This window comes from Mustela nigripes, chromosome 2, assembly GCF_022355385.1.
Source record: "Mustela nigripes isolate SB6536 chromosome 2, MUSNIG.SB6536, whole genome shotgun sequence".
Classification (NCBI taxonomy): Eukaryota; Metazoa; Chordata; class Mammalia; order Carnivora; family Mustelidae; genus Mustela; species Mustela nigripes.
The window spans coordinates 4,858,780-4,881,174 of record NC_081558.1 but is presented as its reverse complement, the minus strand read 5'-3'; the positions used below and the strand labels follow the sequence as shown (position 1 = coordinate 4,881,174).

The following is a 22,395-nucleotide window of genomic DNA, read 5'->3' as shown; positions in this document are numbered from 1 at the left end:
ACCACTGAAATTAGGGGGTGGTGGCTATAAGTCACTGCAGCATAACCTCCCTTATGCTGACTGATACATGCTCTGCTATGGACTGAACTATGTCTCCTCAAAATTCACATTTTAAAAATTTATTTATTTATTTATTTAATTATTTGACACAGAGAGAGAGATCACAAGTAGGCAGAGAGGCAGGCAGAGGAAGATGGGGAAGCAGGCTCCCTGCCAAGCAGAGAGCCTGATGCAGGGCTCCATCCCAGGACCCTGAGATCATGACCTGAGCTGAAGGCAGAAGCTTAACCCACTGAGCCAACCAGACGCCCCCAAAATTCGCATGTTAAAGCCCTAAATTCCCAGTATGACTGTATTTGAAGATATGATGATCCTTTCTAGAAAGGATTAAGATTTAATGAGGTCATAAGGGTAGAGCCCTGAATAGGATCATCCAATAGGATTAGTGTCCTGATAAGAAGGATAGTGTCCAATAGGATTAGTGTTCTGATAAGAAGAGACAGAAAAGTTCTCTCTCTTTCTCTCTCCCATTTAAGGGTCAGAATTGTGGCCACCTGCAAAAAAGAAGAGATCTCACCAGAACTCAACTGCATAGGTGCCCCGAACTCAGATGTCCATCCTCTAGAATTATAAGAGAAATTTCTGTTGCCCAAGCCCCGCAGTCTATGGTATATTGATATGTCATCTCCACTGACAGAAGCACTCTCTTAAGATATATGTTGGAATGTGAAGGTTAGGCCAATGCTAACTCAGAGCATATAGCATACCAAGTCATCATTTAAAGCCTCCTTTCAGAATGAAGGCAACCCCAAATACAAATATGAAAGGTCAGAGAAGGGTGAGAATGTGAATGACCATTCAATAAGACTTAGGGAGTTGACTGGTGAGAGACAAAATAATTAGTCTTACCTGGCGATTAAGGAGACAGTATACCACAAAGAGCAAAACGCCCTGCAGGACATTGATGATGGTGAATGTGTATGCAACGACTGATCCAATCACCTTCCCAACCTCTTCAATCATAAAAAAGCCAAGGCCCCAAGAACAGCCCAGGGTAAATAGCTGAGCAATGGCTTTAAATGTCATGAGTCTGAAAAGGAACAAGAGCAGTAATAAGTATCACTCATCACTCTGTGTTGGGCGCTGTGCTAAATGCTCTGCACATATTACCTGATTTAAACATGTGCGTAAGTGACTTAGGCAAAGTCATATGACTCAAAGATGAGGCAGAACCCATATTTTCAATGGATGTTTCTGAGAATAATGCTTTCTCCTATTCTTGGAAGTGATTTATCTGCAAGTCTTTTACCTGGTTCTATTGGGAGATGTGTGGAAGTGCCTTCTAGAAATTTGTATTGAAAATGTGTTGATGATGATATCATGACTTTAGAATAAAACATGCTGTTGTGTTTCTTCAAATGAAAGTTGTGTTTTATAAAACAGAATGGGGTTGCTCGTGGCAGTTGTCTAGGAAAGATGACATGTATGAATGTATGTGTGTGTCTGTGTGTGTGTGTGTGTGTGTGAGAGAGAGAGAGAGAGAGAGAGAGAGATCCTGCATTCATTCAACATGTGTAGAGGAATGAAGAAATGCCAAGAAGGGTGAGCTGAAAACACTGAGGCAAAGAGATGTTAGGTTGGTCTGATAAGTAGATGAGATCAAAGCCAGGGTCTGAAATTGGAAAGATATTCCTTTAAGTTTTGTCCACATGATTCATCACCAATGTAAGGTTTTTGCCCACTCTTGGGAAAAATAAGCACTTGCTTCTCTTATCAATGGGGGGGATGGTAGTTGTGCCCACCACATAGATTGGAGTTATGAGCATTCAGTGAAAGAATATTGATCCATGAAATATGTGCCCTCCTTAATACCCTGGTAGTAGGTATTAAGGAGGGCACATATTGCATGGAGCCCTGGGTGTTGTACATAAACAGTGATTCTTGGACCAGGGCATCAAAAACTAATGATGTATTTTATGGTGACTAACATAACAGAATAAAAAGGAAAGGATGTTGGTAGATTCCCAACATCTACCAAGTTCCTAGTTAATGTTAGTTGTTCTTACCATTATTTTTAATCATTTAGATCAACACAGTAAGAACTGAGTGCCTACAACCAAGGATAATGGAGTACCCAGGAGTGGGTGGACTCATGGGGTGGAGGAGGGAGGATAATGTCAATACTCTTGGCATGAATTTCATATGAAGATTATGCTATACAAAGTATTTGCTACACAAATGCCACCCAATGAATATTTGTTGAATAAAGAGATCAAGGAGTACACTAAGCTACCTGAAAATTATAGTTTTCACTTCTAGAAGTTGCACCTCATACACACTTTATGCAATACCATGGATATCCAACCATGAAGTGTTTTTTCATGTATAGGGTATAGGGGTTTTTTTTCCCCCCCAGGCAGAAAGAATGTAGTCTTGTAGGAAAATCTGTGGATACCACTGATCTGGGACCTTCTTACCTGGTGTCCTGAATGGTAGAAATTTCTTTATTGAGGGAGGAAAGTTTGCTTCTCAAAATCCACAAAATTTGGAAGTACAACACCAAGTTTATCTGTGGGCACAGAATGAAATATTGACTTGGAATTTTATTTTGAGGCCATATCATGCAACCCAATTTGAGGTGGACCTAAATATCTTTTCCCAAAAGATACAGGCTTCATAGCATGCTATGCACATATGCTCTGGTCTTTTATACAGCACATTGTGTGTATATGACCTGTGACACTTGGTGCTTGACTAGGATGTCTATATAATACATCATTCAAATCAAGACACCTTGAAAGTGAAAGATTACTATTCATATCTATACCAGGGCAATGGATGTGATCAGGAAGTTGTTGGCAAACAGGAGAACGTGGCACTCTGTGCATAGGAGATACTTGCTAAATGTTGAATGAAAAAATATGGGATTTTTGGAATACCCAGCAGAGTTATATCAAAGCAACAAGTAATCTATAAGGGAGCAAGGGAAAGACATGATGACAGTATTTCAAGGAAGAGGAGTTAATCATATTAGACTGTATTTTCTTACCTTCACTTCATTTCCATTTTCATGGAAAAAAACACACACTCCATGCTTGGCCAATTCAGGGAAGGCAGACCCATAAATAACTATCATTAGTTACTCACCAAGATAATGAATGCCACTGGTCCCATGAAACTCCAGATGAACCCTTTATCCAGCTTGAGCCAGCAGCTGTTGAGAGAGGAGTATGCATAAGCTGCCTATTTCTCAGAAGGCAGAGAACTTGAATTCAGACTCCTGTAGCAAGATCCAACCAGTACAGAGAACCATTTAGTTCAGAACCTAGACTTTAGATGTAATCAGACATGGGTCCTCATCTGACACAAGCGATATAATCTAAGCCTCAATTCCCTCAAGTGTAAAGTGAGGGCAAACAGAAGTATTGAAAAGATTAAATGATTACAGTGGCTATATGCCAAGTCTTGAAGTCAGGTAGGGTCAGTCCTCTGACTTTGTTCCTCTCTTTCAATATTGTGTTAGCTATTCAGGATCTTTTTCTTCTCTATATAAATATTAGAATCAGTTTATCATTATCTAAAAAATAATTTTTTGGGATTATGATTGGAAATGCATTGAATCTATAGATCAAGTTGGGAAGAACTGACTTCTTGACAATATTGAATCTTCCTATCCATGAACATGGACTATCCCTCCATGTATTTGAATCTTCTTTGATTTCTTTCATGAGATTTTTTCAGTTTTCCTCATATAGATCTTGTAGGAAACATCAAATGAGATAATGTGTACATAGTTTTTGAGTATGGTTCTTGGCAAACAGGTAAGGCTCAATAAATTATACCCCAAAATAATGATTGTTATCAGAAAGAGAATAAAAGCAGTACTTTAACTACAGCAAGAAAACCTATCAACACTAAGTATTTTCCATGTACCAAGTACTCTGTTGATCAAATACTTTTTATTAAGTCATGCCCTATGTTGGCAAAGATAGTATAGATTACTCTGAACAAAGACCTGGCAGCATAAAACTAGGAAATGTGACAAGCAATTGCCCACATTCAGTGAGCAGAAAAGTTCCCACACTTAAGTTCTATTCCAGGTGTTACTAACACAGTCTAAACCCAGTCCACTCCTTGTTTTTGTAAATAAAGCTTTATTGAAACATAGCCACATCAATTCATTTATATATGGTCTATGAATTGGCTGCACTCCCACAACAAAGGCAATATTGAGTAATTGCCACAAACACCATATGGACACAGAGACAAAAACAGTTACCACATGGCCCTTTATAGATAGTTTGCCAACAACTGATATACGCTACCATGAGATCTCCAGAATTGTTCTGGCAGGGCATAGGGTTCAGACTGGAGAAAGAACATCATTTCTTCTTCAAGAGAGACACTTTCATCATGTTGTTTTTGCATGTGTGCCTACTCTCTAACCAAAGCCCCACTGTCAAAATACTAACGTCCTCAACTAACTTTGCAGGGCTTTGCAAACTTCTTTAGTGCGGCAGCAATTCCTTTAGTGAGGAATTCTGACTAATTCTCTTTTTAGCTGACACCTTAGGAAAGTTTCTTAGATGCACTAAGACCCAGATGTCCTGTGTATGAGGTAATTAACAGTGCTGACTCCACAGGATCAGGGGGAGATTGAGACATAATATATGCACTATTTCTGATGCATCCCAGTCCTTCAAGATTTGTTGTCATTGTTGTTACTTTCTATATTTTGGGATGAATCTCAAGCTCTTCAGGATACCCTTTCAGAATCTTCCGGAACACAGAGGCCACAGGTGAGCTTTTCCATCCCTGAATTTCCTGAGCGTATTTTTTTGGTCCCTAATGTCCTGAAGTTGTATTCAAAATTGTATCATAAGTACATTTGTCTGAAAGGTACTTCCCTATTTGGGAAACTGGGCCCTGGATTTCACCAAAAGTCTCAAAAGGATCCAACCCCAAAGATGCTGAGAATCATTGCTCTAGGAATTTCTAAGGACAAAATAGAATTCTGGCTTAAAACAGGACTGGTACACAATAAAAATAAATAAAAATAAAAATAAAACAGGACTGGTTTTGTGAAGTATAATTCACAACAGGAAAAGGACTAAAATGTTTTTGATTTCTGATCATGCATCAGTCATGGACACCATTTCCACCAGAAAGGCACAGAGCATGCTTACTGAGTATGTGAGCCATAGTTTTGGGGTCCTACTATTGCAGACACAGCCACAATGAGAGCTGGAATCCCATAACCTGAAGGGTACATGAACTTCTTCTTGAATTTGCCTGCGCTAGTGTAGTTGGCCACCTTGAGATTCCTAACGGTGAGGAAGAGATGCAGCCCTTCAAGGAGCATCCAGGTGAAAGAGGCCAGATAGAGGTAGTGCAGCACCCCAGCGATGATAGAGCACAGCACCTGGAGGGGAGACAAGAGTTAAGAATGTGGTCTGTACCTGATCATGTCCTTAGCACTCAGCATTTCCTGGATATTGGCCTGCATCTTCACACCTGTGACATTTTGCTGGGAGGGACAACACAGTTTTGGGGAGCTTTCACTGGTCCCATGCTTACCCTATGTATGGAGCAGTCCAGTAATGCAGAGGAATGAATGTTCTGGGAATAGTCCTCAGATCCATGACAGACCAGTGCTGGTGGATGAATAGTCCATGGCCCTTGCCCTTTGGATGCCCTTGATGCTTAATTTTATGTGTCAACTGGACTAAGCTAAGGAATGCCCAGATAACATTTAAAACATCATTTCTTGGTGTGTCTGTGAGGGTGTTTCAGGAATTATGAATTAGCATTTGAGTCAGGAGACTGAGGGTGGACATCATCAATCCTTTTGAGGGTCTAAAAAATATTTATGTGGAGGAAGAGAGAACTTGCTCTCTGCTTGAGCTGGGACAGCCAGCTCTCAGACATTGGTGGCTGCAGCTCCAGTAAAACAACAACAATAATGACAACAAGAACAACAGAAAAAGACTGTTTTACAAAACAGTTTTTTTTTTTTTAAACAGAAACAGAGGGTAGGCCAGAATCAGCATCAACACTGTCCTCTGCCAATACTGTCCATTTCCTAATGAGGAAACTGGGTCCCAAAAGGTAGACTGTCATCCAAGATCACATAGCTGGCAAAAAATAAAAATGGATTTCAAACCCAAACTGTCTCCAGACACTATACTTACTCTTAACCATAGCAATGTACAGCCTCCTGGGGGGCTGGGGGCTGGGGTGGGGGGGGGGGAATAGTGCTTTCATAACCTTCTGGCTGTGAGATCATAGTCTTTTAGGGTTAAAAGGATCTTTGGAAAATATCTAGTTCCAATTCATCCTGGATATGATGATGACTGTGATCATAATGGAGACAAAAACTAACATCATTTAGTGTAGCAAAGCCACTGTACACCCAGAATTCAAAACTTCCTCCACCCTTGATTCCAGACTATAGACTTGCCACTAGGATGGAACTTCCCAGGCAGAGACTACATCTCCCTGTCCCCCTTGCCATCAGGTGGGACCGCTTCACGGATTTATAGCCAGGAGAACATGAAGGGACGTGATGTGCACTATTTTTTAAGACAGCCCTCATGGAACTTTGCCGGGTTCTTTTCTCTTGTCAGTTGGCAAAAATAGAAAGGACTCTTTGATGACCTCACAAGCTGTACATACAAGACAAAAGAGCTTCCATCAGCCTGAGGTTGGAGGATAGACACCCTTCAAAACTGTTTGCCCACCGTCTACTGATACAAAAGGGGGAAATTAACCACTCTTGTGCTTAGTCAATGACATCTTATTTTTTTAAAAGATTTTATTTATTTATTTGACAGACAGAGATCACAAGGAGGTAGAGAGGCAGGCATAGAGAGAGGGGGAAGCAGGGCCCCTGCTGAGCAGAGAGCCCCATGTGGGGCTTGATCCCAGGACCCTGAGATCATGACCTGAGCCGAAGGCAGAGGTTTTGACCGACTGAGCCACCCAGATATCACAGTCAATGACATTTTAGAGTTTATATGTTACAGAAACTGTTTTTACCTTACCTAATGCCACAGTCTGACTCTCAGTCAGCTTGCTAAATGGTTTCTCAAAAAGTACAAATTTTATTCAGAGTTACAGATGAAGGAGAGATGAAATGGAAACTTGCTTTTCCCCCTAACACCATCACTGCTGACTCTAATTCTTTATGGGACTAACATAACATAATAAAAATTTTAAGATGGAAAAACATTCCATGTTTATGGATCAGAAAAATAAACATCATTAAAATGTCCATGCTGCCCAGAGTAATCTATACTTTCAACACCATCTCAATCAAAATACCAAAGGCATTTTTCAAAATGCTGGAACAAACTATCCTAAAATTTGTATGGAACCAGAAAAGACCCTGAATCTCCAAGGAAATGTTGAAAAAGAAAAACAAAGCTGGACATCACGTTGCCTGATTTCAAGCTTTATTACAAAGCTGTGATCCCCTAGACAGCATGGCACTGGTGCAAAAACAGATACATAGACCAATGGAACACAGTAGAGAGCCCAGACATGGACTCTCAACTTTATGGTCAAATAATCTTTGACAAAACAGGAAAAAATATCCAATGGAAAAAAAAGACAGTTTCTTCAATAAATGGTTCTGGAGAAGTTAGATGGCTATATATAGAAGAATGAAACCAGACCATTCTCTTACACCATACACATACAAAAAAAAATTTAAATTTAAATCTAATTTAGTTAATACATAATGTATTTTAGTTTCAGGGGTAGAATTCAGTGATTCATGAGTTGCGTATAACACCCAGTGCTCATTACATCAAGTGCCTTTCTTAAAGCCCATCACCCAATTACCCCATCACCCCACCCACATCCCCTCTAGTAGCCTTCAGTTTGTTTTCTATAGTTAAGAATCTCTTGGGACACAATGTAACTCAGTTGGTTGAGCAACCAACTCTTGGTTTGGGCTCAGGTCATGAACTCAGGATTATGGGATCAAGCCCCAAGTCAGGCTCCATACTCAGCAGGGAGTCTGCTTGGGATTCTCTCTCTCCCCCCCTCTCTCTGCCCCTCTCCCTGCTTGCTCTCTCTTTCTCAATCACACACTCTCTCAAAATAAATTAAAAAATCTTTAAAACAAAGCTGTGATCAACAAGACAGTATGGTATTGGCACAAACACAGACACATAGACCGATGGAACAGAATAGGGAATCCAGAAATGAACCCTCAACTCTATAGTCAACTAATCTTTGACAAATCAGGGGAAAATATCCAATGGAAAAAGACAGTCTCTTCAATAAATGGTGCTGGGAAAATTGGACAGCTACATATAGAAGAATAAAACTGGACTATCCTCTTACACCATACACAAAGATAAACTCAAAATGGATGCAAGACCTTAATGTGAGTCAGGAACCCTTCAAATCCTAGAGAAGAACATAGGCAGAACCTCTTTGACATCAGCCACAGCAACTTCTTTCAAGACACGTTTCCAAAGGCGAGGGAAACAAAAGGGAAAATAAACTTTTGGGACTTCATCAAGATCAAAAGCTTCTGCAGAGCAAAGGAAACAGTCAACAAAACAAAGAGGCAACCCATGGAATGGAGAAGATATTCACAAATGACACAATAGACGAAGGGCTAATATTCAAGGTCTATGAAGAACTTCTCAAACTCAACACCTAAAAAACAGATAGTCATGTCAAAAAATGGGCAGAAGACATGAACAGATACTTCTCCAAAGAAGACATACAAATGGCTAACAGACACATGAAAAAATGTCCATCATCATTAGCCCTCAGGGAGATTCAAATCAAAACCACATTGAGATACCACCTCACACCAGTTAGAATGGCCAAAATTAAGTGTGTTGGAGAGGATGTGGATAAAGGGGAACCCTCTTACACTGTCAGTGGGAATGCAAGTTGGTGTAGCCACTTTGGAAAACAGTGTGGAGATTCCTTAAGAAATTTTAAATAGAGTTTCCCTATGACCCTGCAATTGCACTACTGGGTATTTACCCCAAAGATACAGATGTAGTGAAAAGAAGGGCCATCTGTACCCTAATGTTCATAGCAGCAATGGCCACAGTCACCAAAGTGTGGAAAGAGCAAAGATGCCCTTCAACAGACGAATGGATAAAGAAGATATGGTCTATATATACAATGGAATATTATGCCTCCATCAGAAAGGATGAATACCCAACTTTTGTATCAACATGGACAGGACTAGAGGAGATTATGCTGAGTGAAATAAAGTAAATTATTTTACAGATAAAGTAAATTATCAAGTGGTTTCACTTACTTGTGGAGCATAAGGAATAACATGGAGGACATTAGGAGAAGGAAAGGAAAAGTGAATTGGGGGAAATTGGAGGGGGAGATGAACCATGAGAGATGGTGGACTCTGAGAAACAGATGGTTTTGGAGGGGAGGGGAACTGGGGGTTAGGTGAGCCTGGTTACAGGTATTAAGGAGGGCATGGAGCACTGGGTGTGGTGCATAAACAATGAATCTTGGAACACTGAAAAAATAAGACAAAATTTTAAAAAATAATATAATAAAAAGAGTCTGGAAGTTTTCCTTCTGCTTCAATTTTTTGAAACAGCTTCAGGAGAATAGGTGTTATTTCTTCTTTGAAAGTTTGGTAGAGATTAAGAGATTAAGAGATTATGGTTTGGTAGAATTCCCCAGGGAATCTGTCAGGTCCTGGGCTCTTGTTTTTTGGGAGGTTTTTGGTCACTGCTTCAATCTCATTACTAGATATTAGTCTATTCAGGTTGTCAGTTTCTTCCTGGTTCAATTTTGGGAGTTTATAGTTTTCCAGGAATGCATCCATTTCATCTAGGTTGCTTAACTTATTGGCATATAACTGTTGATAATAACTTCTGATGATTGTTTCTACTTCCTTGGTGTTAGTTGTGATCTCTCCCTTTTCATATATAATTTTATTAATTTGAGCTTTCTCTCTTTTCTTTTGGATTAGTGTGGCCAATGGTCTATTGATCTTATTGATTTTTTCAAAAAACCATCTTCTAGTTTCATTGATACGTTCTACTGTATCTCTAGTTTCTGCCTCATTGATCTCTGCTCTAATCTTGATTATTTCCCTTCTTATGTGTGGAGTTGGTTTGATTTGTTGTTGATTCTCCAGTTCTTTAAGGTGTAGAGACAGCTGGTGTATTCTGGATTTTTCAACTTTTTTGAGGGAGGCTTGGATGGCTATGTATTTACCCCTTAGGACCGCCTTTGCTGTATCCCATAGGTTTTGGACTGAAGTGTCTTCATTCTCATTGGTTTCCATGAATTGTTTCAGTTCTTCTTTGATCTCCTAGTTGATCCAAGCATTCTTAAGCAAGGTGGTCCTTAGCTTCCAGGTGTTTGAGTTCCTTCCAAACTCTTCCTTGTGATTGAGCTCCAGTTTCAAAGCATTGTGATCTGAGAATATGTAGGGAAACATCTCAGTCTTTTGGTATCGGTTCAGTCCTGATTTGTGACCCAGTATGCGGTCTATTCTGGAGAAGGTTCCATGTGCACTTGAGAAGAATGAGTATTACACTATTGGTGGGAATGCAAGTTGGTGCAGCCACTTTGGAGAACAATGTGGAGATTTCTCAAGAAATTAAAAATATAGCTTCCCTATGATCCTGCAATTGCACTACTGGGTATTTACCCCAAAGATACAGATGTCGTGAAAAGAAGAGCCATCTGTTCCACAATGTTTATAGGAGCAATGGCCACGGTTGCCAAACTGTGGGAAGAACCAAGATGCCCTTCAATGGACAAATGGATAAGGAAGATGTGGTCCATATACACTATGGAGTATTATGCCTCCATCAGAAAGGATGAATACCCAACTTTTGTAGCAACATGGACGGGACTGGAAGAGATTATGCTAAGTGAAATAAGTCAAGCAGAGAGAGTCAATTATCATATGGTTTCACTTATTTGTGGAGCATAACAAATAACATGGAGGACATGGGGAGATGGAGAGGAGAAGGGAGTTGAGGGAAATTGGAAGGGGAGGTGAACCATGAGAGACTATGGACTCTGAAAAACAACCTGAGGGTTTTGAAGGGGTGGGGGGTGGGAAGTTAGGGGAGCCAGGTGGTGGGTATTAAGGAGCGCACTTATTGCATGGAGGACTGGGTGTGGTGCAAAAACAATGAATACTGTTATGCTGAAAAGAAATTTAAAAAAAGAATATAGTTATTAAAAAATCTTAAATTTAGCGAGGAGTCAAGATGGCGGAGAAGTAGCAAGCTGAGACTGCTTCAGCTAGCCGGAGATCAGCTAGATACCTTATCTAAAGATTGCAAACACCTGAAAATCCATCGGCAGATCGAAGAGAAGAAAAACAGCAATTCTGGAAACAGAAAAACAACCACTTTCTGAAAGGTAGGACCGGCGGAGAAGTGAATCCAAAGCGACGGGAAGATAGACCCCGGGGGGAGGGGCCGGCTCCCGGCAAGCGGCGGAGCAACCGTGCACAAAATCAGGACTTTTAAAAGTCTGTTCCGCTGAGGGACATCGCTCCAGAGGCTAAACCGGGGCAAAGCCCACGCGGGGTCAGCGTGGCCTCAGGTCCCGCAGGGTCACAGAAGGATCGGGGGTGTCTGAGTGTCGCAGAGCTTGCGGGTATTGGAACGGGAAAGCCGGCTACAGAGACAGAGCCGACAGTAAGCTCACAGCTCCGTGTTACCTTGAACCGGTCGCAGGCTCGGTGAGCTCGGAGCGCGGCCGGAGGTCAGGCAGACGGGAGTAACTGGGCGCGGTTCTCTGAGCGCACACTGAGGAGTGCGGCCCTGGGCTCTCGGCTCCTCCGGGCCGGACCAGGAGGCCGCCATTTGTATTCCCGTACTCTGGAACTCTACAGAAAGCGCTCAGGGAACAAAAGCTCCTGAAAGCAAACCCGAGCGGATTACTCACCCCCGGCCCCGGGTAAGGGCGGTGTAATTCCGCCTGGGGCAAAGACACTTGAGAATCACTACAACAGGCCCCTCCCCCAGAAGATCAACAAGAAATCCAGCCAAGACCAAGTTCACCTACCAAGGAGTGCGGTTTCAATACCAAGGAGAGCAGCAGAATTCCAGAGGAGGAGAAAGCCAAGCACAGAACTCATGGCTTTTTTCCTGTGATTTTTTTTAGTCTTGCAGTTAATTTAATTTTTTCTTTTTCATTTTTTTTTTTTTTCTCGCCTTCGGGTAAAATTTTTTTTTAACTGTTACCTTTTTCTTTTTTAACGATTTTATACTAGTTTATCTAATATATATATTTTTTCTTTTTTACATTTTTCTTAGGTGTATTCTTTTTTTAAAAAATTCTTTTCTTTTCTTTTTTTTTTTTCTTTTCTTTTTGTTTTTTTTTTTTTTTTTTTCTTTCTTCCTTTTTGTAGCTTTTTTTTTTCCCTTTCTCCCCACTCACGATTTTGGATCTCTTCTAATTTGGTTAAAGCATATTTTCCTGGGGTTGTTGCCACCCTTTTAGTATTTTACTTGCCCCTTCATTTAGTCTTATCTGGACAAAATGACAAGACGTAAAAATTCAACACAAAAAAAAGAACAAGAGGCAGTACCAAAGGCTAGGGACCTAATCAATACAGACATCGGTAATATGTCAGATCTAGAGTTCAGAATGACAATTCTCAAGGTTCTAGCCGGGCTCGAAAAAGGCATGGAAGATATTAGAGAAACCCTCTCGAGAGATATGAAAGCCCTTTCTGGAGAAATAAAAGAACTAAAATCTAACCAAGGTGAAATCAAAAAAGCTATTAATGAGGTGCAATCAAAAATGGAGGCTCTCACTGCTAGGATAAATGAGGCAGAAGAAAGAATTAGTGATATAGAAGACCAAATGACAGAGAATAAAGAAGCTGAGCAAAAGAGGGACAAACAGCTACTGGACCACGAGGGGAGAATTCGAGAGATAAGTGACACCATAAGACGAAACAACATTAGAATAATTGGGATTCCAGAAGAAGAAGAAAGTGAGAGGGGAGCAGAAGGTATCCTGGAGAGAATTATTGGGGAGAATTTCCCCAATATGGCAAAGGGAACGAGCATCAAAATTCAGGAGGTTCAGAGAATGCCCCTCAAAATCAATAAGAATAGGCCCACACCCCGTCACCTAATAGTAAAATTTACAAGTCTCAATGACAAAGAGAAAATCCTGAAAGCAGCCCGGGAAAAGAAGTCTGTAACATACAATGGTAAAAATATTAGATTGGCAGCTGACTTATCCACAGAGACCTGGCAGGCCAGAAAGAGTTGGCATGATATTTTCAGAGCACTAAACGAGAAAAACATGCAGCCAAGAATACTATATCCAGCTAGGCTATCATTGAAAATAGAAGGAGAGATTAAAAGCTTCCAGGACAAACAACAACTGAAAGAATTTGCAAATACCAAACCAGCTCTACAGGAAATCTTGAAAGGGGTCCTCTAAGCAAAGAGAGAGCCTACAAGTGGTAGATCAGAAAGGAACAGAGACCATATACAGTAACAGTCACCTTACAGGCAATACAATGGCACTAAATTCATATCTCTCAATAGTTACCCTGAATGTGAATGGGCTAAATGCCCCTGTCAAAAGACACAGGGTATCAGAATGGATAAAAAAACAAAACCCATCTATATGTTGCCTCCAAGAAACACATTTTAAGCCCGAAGACACCTCCAGATTTAAAGTGAGGGGGTGGAAAAGAATTTACCATGCTAATGGACATCAGAAGAAAGCAGGAGTGGCAATCCTTATATCAGATCAATTAGATTTTAAGCCAAAGACTATAATAAGAGATGAGGAAGGACACTATATCATACTCAAAGGGTCTGTCCAACAAGAAGATTTAACAATTTTAAATATCTATGCCCCCAATGTGGGAGCAGCCAACTATATAAACCAATTAATAACAAAATCAAAGAAACACATCAACAATAATACAATAATAGTAGGGGACTTTAACACTCCCCTCACTGAAATGGACAGGTCATCCAAGCAAAAGATCAGCAAGGAAATAAAGGCCTTAAACGACACACTGGACCAGATGGACATCACAGATATATTCAGAATATTTCACCCCAAAGCAACAGAATACACATTCTTCTCTAGTGCACATGGAACATTCTCCAGAATAGATCACATCCTCGGTCCTAAATCAGGACTCAACCGGTATCAAAAGATTGGGATCATTCCCTGCATATTTTCAGACCACAATGCTCTAAAGCTAGAACTCAACCACAAAAGGAAGTTTGGAAAGAACCCAAATACATGGAGACTAAACAGCATCCTTCTAAAGAATGAATGGGTCAACCGGGAAATTAAAGAAGAATTGAAAAAAATCATGGAAACAAATGATAATGAAAATACAACGGTTCAAAATCTGTGGGACACAACAAAGGCAGTCCTGAGAGGAAAATATATAGCGGTACAAGCCTTTCTCAAGAAACAAGAAAGGTCTCAGGTACACAACCTAACCCTACACCTAAAGGAGCTGGAGAAAGAACAAGAAAGAAACCCTAAGCCCAGCAGGAGAAGAGAAATCATAAAGATCAGAGCAGAAATCAATGAAATAGAATCCAAAAAAACAATAGAACAAATCAACGAAACTAGGAGCTGGTTCTTTGAAAGAATTAATAAAATTGATAAACCCCTGGCCCGACTTATCAAAAAGAAAAGAGAAAGGACCCAAATAAATAAAATCATGAATGAAAGAGGAGAGATCACAACTAACACCAAAGAAATACAAACTATTATAAGAACATACTATGAGCAACTCTACGGCAATAAATTTGACAATCTGGAAGAAATGGATGCATTCCTAGAAACATATAAACTACCACAACTGAACCAGGAAGAAATAGAAAGCCTGAACAGACCCATAACCAGTAAGGAGATTGAAACAGTCATTAAAAATCTCCAAACAAACAAAAGCCCAGGGCCAGACGGCTTCCCGGGGGAATTCTACCAAACATTTAAAGAAGAACTAATTCCTATTCTCCTGAAACTGTTCCAAAAAATAGAAATGGAAGGAAAACTTCCAAACTCATTTTATGAGGCCAGCATCACCTTGATCCCAAAACCAGACAAGGATCCCACCAAAAAAGAGAGCTATAGACCGATATCCTTGATGAACACAGATGCGAAAATACTCAACAAAATACTAGCCAATAGGATTCAACAGTACATTAAAAGGATTATTCACCACGACCAAGTGGGATTTATTCCAGGGCTGCAAGGTTGGTTCAACATCCGCAAATCAGTCAATGTGATACAACACATCAATAAAAGAAAGAACAAGAACCATATGATACTCTCAATAGATGCTGAAAAAGCATTTGACAAAGTACAACATCCCTTCCTGATCAAAACTCTTCAAAGTGTAGGGATAGAGGGCACATACCTCAATATCATCAAAGCCATCTATGAAAAACCCACCGCAAATATCATTCTCAATGGAGAAAAACTGAAAGCTTTTCCGCTAAGGTCAGGAACACGGCAGGGATGTCCATTATCACCACTGCTATTCAACATCGTACTAGAGGTCCTAACCTCAGCAATCAGACAACAAAAGGAAATTAAAGGCATCCAAATCGGCAAAGAAGAAGTCAAATTATCACTCTTCGCAGATGATATGATACTATATGTGGAAAACCCAAAAGACTCCACTCCAAAACTGCTAGAACTTATACAGGAATTCAGTAAAGTGTCAGGATATAAAATCAATGCACAGAAATCAGTTGCATTTCTCTACACCAACAGCAAGACAGAAGAAAGAGATATTAAGGAGTCAATCCCATTTACAATTGCATCCAAAACCATAAGATACCTAGGAATAAACCTAACCAAAGAGACACAGAATCTATACTCAGAAAACTATAAAGTACTCATGAAAGAAATTGAGGAAGACACAAAGAAATGGAAAAATGTTCCATGCTCCTGGATTGGAAGAATAAATATTGTGAAAATGTCTATGCTACCTAAAGCAATCTACACATTTAATGCAATTCCTATCAAAGTACCATCCATCTTTTTCAAAGAAATGGAACAAATAATGCTAAAATTTATATGGAACCAGAAAAGACCTCGAATAGCCAAAGGGATATTGAAAAAGAAAGCCAACGTTGGTGGCATCACAATTCCGGACTTCAGGCTCTATTACAAAGCTGTCATCATCAAGACAGCATGGTACTGGCACAAAAACAGACACATAGATCAATGGAACAGAATAGAGAGCCCAGAAATAGACCCTCAAATCTATGGTCAACTAATCTTCGACAAAGCAGGAAAGAATGTCCAATGGAAAAAAGACAGCCTTTTCAATAAATGGTGCTGGGAAAATTGGACAGCCACATGCAGAAAAATGAAATTGGACCATTCCCTTACACCACACACAAAAATAGACTCAAAATGGATGAAGGATCTCAATGTACGAAAGGAATCCATCAAAATCCTTGAGGAGAACACGGGCAGCAACCTCTTCGACCTCTGCCGCAGCAACATCTTCCTAGGAACAACGCCAAAGGCAAGGGAAGCAAGGGAAAAAATGAACTACTGGGATTTCATCAAGATCAAAAGCTTTTGCACAGCAAAGGAAACAGTTAACAAAATCAAAAGACAACTGACAGAATGGGAGAAGATATTTGCAAACGACATATCAGATAAAGGACTAGTGTCCAGAATCTATAAAGAACTTAGCAAACTCAACACCCAAAGAACAAATAATCCAATCAAGAAATGGGCAGAGGACATGAACAGACATTTCTGCAAAGAAGACATCCAGATGGCGAACAGACACATGAAAAAGTGCTCCATATCACTCGGCATCAGGGAAATACAAATCAAAACCACAATGAGATATCACCTCACACCAGTCAGAATGGCTAAAATCAACAAGTCAGGAAATGACAGATGCTGGCGAGGATGCGGAGAAAGGGGAACCCTCCTACACTGTTGGTGGGAATGCAAGCTGGTGCAGCCACTCTGGAAAACAGCATGGAGGTTCCTCAAAATGTTGAAAATAGAACTGCCCTGTGACCCAGCAATTGCACTATTGGGTATTTACCCTAAAGATACAAATGTAGTGATCCAAAGGGGCACATGCACCCGAATGTTTATAGCAGCAATGTCCACAATAGCCAAACTATGGAAAGAACCTAGATGTCCATCAACAGATGAATGGATCAAGAAGATGTGGTATATATACACAATGGAATACTATGCAGCCATCAAAAGAAATGAAATCTTGCCATTTGCAACAACGTGGATGGAACTAGAGCGTATCATGCTTAGCGAAATAAGTCAATAAGACAACTATCATATGATCTCCCTGATATGAGGAAGTGGTGATACAACATGGAGGCTTAAGTGTGTAGAAGAAGAATAAATGAAACAAGATGGGATTGGGAGGGAGACAAACCATAAGTGACTCTTAATCTCACAAAACAAACTGAGGGTTGCCGGGGGGAGGGGGGAGGGGTTTGGGAGAAGGGGGTGGGATTATAGACATTGGGGAGGGTATGTGATTTGGTGAGTGCTGTGAAGTGTGTAAACCTGTTGATTCACAGACCTGTACCCCTGGGGATAAAAATATATGTTTATCAAAAATAAAAAATTAAAAAAAAAAATCTTAAATTTAAAAAATAATAATATAATAAAAAATGGGCAAGAGACATGAACAGACACTTCCCCAATGAAGACATACAAATGGCCAGCAGACACATGAAAAAATGTTCATCATCATTAGCCATCAAGGAAATTCAAGTCAAAACCACATCAAGAATAATACATTATATGTTAATAAAAATAATTAAAAAAATATTGAGATACCATCTTACACTAGTTAGAATGGCAAAGTTTAACAAGGCAGGAAACAACAAGTGTTGGAGAGGATGTGGAGAAAGGGGAACCCTCTTACACTGTTGGTGGGAATGCAAGTTGGTGCAGCCACTTTGGAAAACAGTGTAGGGGTTCCTCAAAAAGTTAAAAATAGAGCTACCCTACAACCTGGCAATTACACTACTAGGTATTTACCCCAAAGATACAGATGTAGTGAAAAGAAGGGCCATCTGTACCACAATGTTCATAGCAGCAATGTCCACAACAGCAATGTCGACAACAGCCAAACTGCCCTTCAACAGATGAATAGATAAAGAATATGTAGTCCATATATACAATGAAATTAGCTGCCTCGTTAGTGCAGTACGTAACGTGTCAGTCTCATCTATATAATGAAATATTACTCAGCCACCAGAAAGGATGAATACCCACCATTCATACTAACATGGATGAAACTGGAGATTATGTTAAGTGAAATAAATCAAGCAGAGAAAGACAATTATCATATAGTTTCACTCATATGTGGAACATAAGGATAGCATGGAAGACCATAAGGGAAGGGAGGGAAAACTGAAGGGGGCAAATCAGAGAGGGAGATAAACCATGAAAAGCTATGGATTCCAGGAAACAAACTTGAGGGTTTCAGAGGGGAAGAGAGTGGGGGGAGGGCACATGTTGTGATGGGCACTGGGTGTTATACACAACTACATTATCGAATGCTACATCAAAAACTAATGACGTACTATATGGTAGCTAACCGAACATACTAAAAATGTGATGACTTAAAAAAATAAAAAATAAAATAAAGATTAGAAAGTCACTTATGGTTTGTCTCCCTCTCTGTTTTTATCTTATTTTTCTTTCCCTTCCCCTACTCATCTGTTTTATATCTTAAATTCTGCATATGAGTGAAATCATATGGTATTTATCTTTCTCTGATGGACTCATTATGTCAGCATAATTCCCTCTAGTTCCATCCATGTTGTTACCATTGCTGCTGACTCTTGCCTTCCCCCATCCTTCCTCAAGACAAGATGGCTAGATTTGATGATGACAACAAAGTGATTTGGTTAAATCACCTACCTTAGGCTCAGTTTGATCAATCCCTGTAAGGAAGAGCAGGTGGGCCAGGAAGAGGCAGATGGAGAGCTGCAGGTGGAGGGAAGTGCTGGTGCTCTGGATGGGTCGGCACAGGAGGAAGGTGAGGGCTGCCAGGAGGAGGCACAGCAGGGAGAAGCTCAGCCCCACATAGGTGATCACAGTCAGCACAGGATCCACCTGTGAGCCACCAAGTTAAGAATCAATTACAGTTTCCAATTCTGCAGTTATATTTCTGATGGGGAGTCTGATGGGCTTCCCAGTTCAGTCCTTTAAACAGCTTGACTTAACCTCTCCAAGATTTGATGTTCTTATCTTCAAAATGGGTACACTAATAACATTCACCACACAAAGCTATTGAAAAACCAAAACCACTAGCCTGGTGCTGCCCAAAAGGAAAATGTGAGTCATATGTGGAATTTTAAATTTGCTAGTAGCCATATCTTTAAAAATGTGAAAAGAATCAGGTCAAATTAATTTAATAGTATTTATTTAAAATATTATCAGTCCAATGTATTGAATAGAGTCATATAACAACAATGCAATCAGTTCAAATTACAATCAATGTAAAATAATTATTAATGAGATATTTGATACTTTTTTCCATAATTAAGCCTTTGATATCCAGGGTGTATTTTAGGCTTATAACACATCTGAATTCAGATGCTTTTATTTTCAACGATAAAAGTGAAATGAAGCCCTACCAGTGAACTTGTAGTTGATGGAAATATATTTCATACTGCTTCTTAATTTAAATAAATTAAAATTAAATAAAATTTAAAAGTTCATTCTCAAGACACACTAGCCACATTTCAAGTGCCCAACAGCCATATGTGGCTGGTGATCCTATTGGACAACATAGCTCTCCAAAGTCATTTCCATGAAGGTTGGAATTTCTTTAACTGTTTTGTTCTTTGCTGTATCCTCAATGCCTAGAACAACATCTGGCATATAGTAGGCATTCATATGCAAATTTGTTGAATGAAGAAAACGCCATGCATTTAAATGTGTAATACAATGGTTGTCATAGAGTGAATGTTCAATAATTGAGAGCTTAAAAGAAGTAGAATAAGAAGTTAGGTAAATTTCTTTAAATCTGGCTTATCCTAGATGTGGTTGGGACCTGGGAAGTTCAAGGACCTATACTTTTTCATTGGTGACAATCAGTTGCCTTCTTTCCTGTCTGACCCATTGTAACTGTCTCTTGCAGAGTAACGGATGCTTGATTTCTGATCCTCTTAGACCCCCAGACCCGGCCACTATAGGGGCTGAAAACCCAACTTCCTAGTGTTTGAGGGCTTTCTCTGCTAGCTTGAGCTTACTCTGCCCATGCCCATGGACAGAATTCTGCCAGAATTAATGGCTCCACCCCAGATGCAGCTTTCAACCAATGCCTGAGAGGAGGTTGTGTATAGATAGCCTATCTCTCTTGCAGTTCAGTTAGGATGACTCAACTGCATCTCCTACACTAACTCCCAGAGTACTCTAGAGGGAATGAGGTTCCAGATGCCCAAAGTGATGAGCGGCGTGATAATGCTATCTGCCTTGGCTTCTGTTTTTTCTTGTTTCATTTCCCAGCTCCTTATTTGTGCTTCCTGGAATTACCTCTCAAGTAAACTACTCCCACTTGCCTCCTTATCTCAGAATTCTTTTCTAAGACAGGGAGAGGACAATCTCACAGTTTCTGGGATACAGTCAGATACCAGGAGGGGACCATGAATCTTGGTACCTCGGAAACAAGAGCCATGAGGACAGCAAAGCTGGAGAGGTGGAAGCACTTGCATTCGGTATGTGAACTGTTGCTCCTCACATGATGGCAGCCCTTTGTTGACCAGATGCCCCCCTCTTCTGATCCATTCCAGTAGACACAGAAATGTTTTGTTCTTGTACCACCAGGCTGAAAGAGAATAGCCTGAAAGTAGGGCTTTTTCTGGTTTTACTATCTCAATTTTACCGGTTAGTTATGGATGTATTGCATTGGAAACTGGAATGGGAAAATCCCATTATCTAGAACACTTGTGGGGAAGAGTTTTATATGACCATGCCTGCTGTGGGCTTTATTCTTCCTTTATCCTGTCCTTCTCTGGTCATCTCAGAGTCCCAGGGATTGACCCATATGAACTGCTTTACCCAAGCTCCTTGTCATTGGGACAACCAATGAGAGGAGCAGGTGAGAATTCCTTAGATGAGAGGAGGGGGAAGTCAGGCATTTCTTCTAGATGCTTCTTCTGCTTCAGGATATCGCCGTCTCCAGCAGGGCAACCCTCCTGCATTTCTCCAGCTCTCACTGGGCTCAACAATGCTCATCCCTCCATTGCCTATTTGGCTTTAAAACATGATAATAGCTTCCCCTTGCGCCAATCTTTGGGTGCCTCAACATTTCTTGTTGGTTCTGTTAACTCCGAACGAGCAGAGTTGGATTCAGTTTCTTGGCAGGACCGTAACACACCTCTTTAAGGTAATGTACTGAGAACCAGCTCTGGATTTTGCTCACCTGAACATGTTGGAAGGTCAGGAACACAGGTTCAGACAGATATACTTTTTTCTTCGTACTAATGGTGCCACTCACAACATGAGAGTTCAGTTTCACTTCCTGTGTCCCTCTTCCATCATTAAAAAAGGACCCATTTGGCATATCCTGAAGAGACTGATAAGTGACAAGTGCAACTGCACTTCTATCTGAGAAAACAGGAGAGAAATCACTTTAGAGGGCATCCATATTATGGGAATTCAGTGTCTTGTTAAGAGTCATAAGGTAGGGGCGCCTGGGTGGCTCAGTGGGTTAAGTCGCTGCCTTCGGCTCAGGTCATGATCTCAGGGTCCTGGGATCGAGTCCCGCATCGGGCTCTCTGCTCAGCAGGGAGCCTGCTTCCCTCTCTCTCTCTCTGCCTGCCTCTCTGTCTGCTTGTGATCTCTGTCTGTCAAATCAACAAATAAAATCTTAGAAAAAAAAAAAAAAAAGAGTCATAAGGTAAACATTAGGTATGGTCAAAATCACCCTTGGAAATCCTTTATGTTGTCCCTTCAATACCTTGTGTATGGTTTGGGGTATGATATTTTGTATATGTAATACATATTATAATACACCTTATAAGAGATATGTGTGCAAAATATCCATTAGTGTATTGTAAAAATATATATAAGCCCTTAGACATCAAAATCAGAGCCGTGAGGCAAGATATTTATCCTCAAAAGAGCAGGTAGAACTTAGGTGGGAGTGAGGAGATCACATATTCCCATCTTCTATTTCAAGCCCACTCTAGGGTATCTAATTTATTATTTTTTAAAAGATTTATATTTATTTATTTGACAGACAGAGACACAGTGAGAGAGGGAACACAAGCAGAGGGAGTAGGGAGAGGGAGAAGCAGGTTTCCTGTTGAGCAGAGAGCTGGGTGCTGGACTCGATCCCAAGACCCTGGGATCATGACCTGAGCCAAAGGCAGATGGTATGCAGGATGACACATTCTTTTA

General features: G+C 40.4%; 1 protein-coding gene across 1 annotated transcript in view; it reads right to left on the bottom strand.

Annotated features, from left to right (window-relative positions):
- LOC132009665 (putative adhesion G protein-coupled receptor E4P) overlaps positions 1-22,395 on the bottom strand; it is a 52,640-nt gene that overhangs the window by 5,392 nt on the left and 24,853 nt on the right. The window contains exons 9-15 of the mRNA XM_059387692.1: positions 21,416-21,600; positions 20,651-20,818; positions 18,907-19,101; positions 5,187-5,422; positions 3,148-3,214; positions 2,478-2,569; positions 910-1,090 (exon numbers count right to left, since the gene is read on the bottom strand). Coding sequence (XP_059243675.1) covers positions 910-1,090; positions 2,478-2,569; positions 3,148-3,214; positions 5,187-5,422; positions 18,907-19,101; positions 20,651-20,818; positions 21,416-21,600 — 1,124 coding nt within the window. The remainder of the gene's footprint in view (positions 1-909; positions 1,091-2,477; positions 2,570-3,147; positions 3,215-5,186; positions 5,423-18,906; positions 19,102-20,650; positions 20,819-21,415; positions 21,601-22,395) is intronic.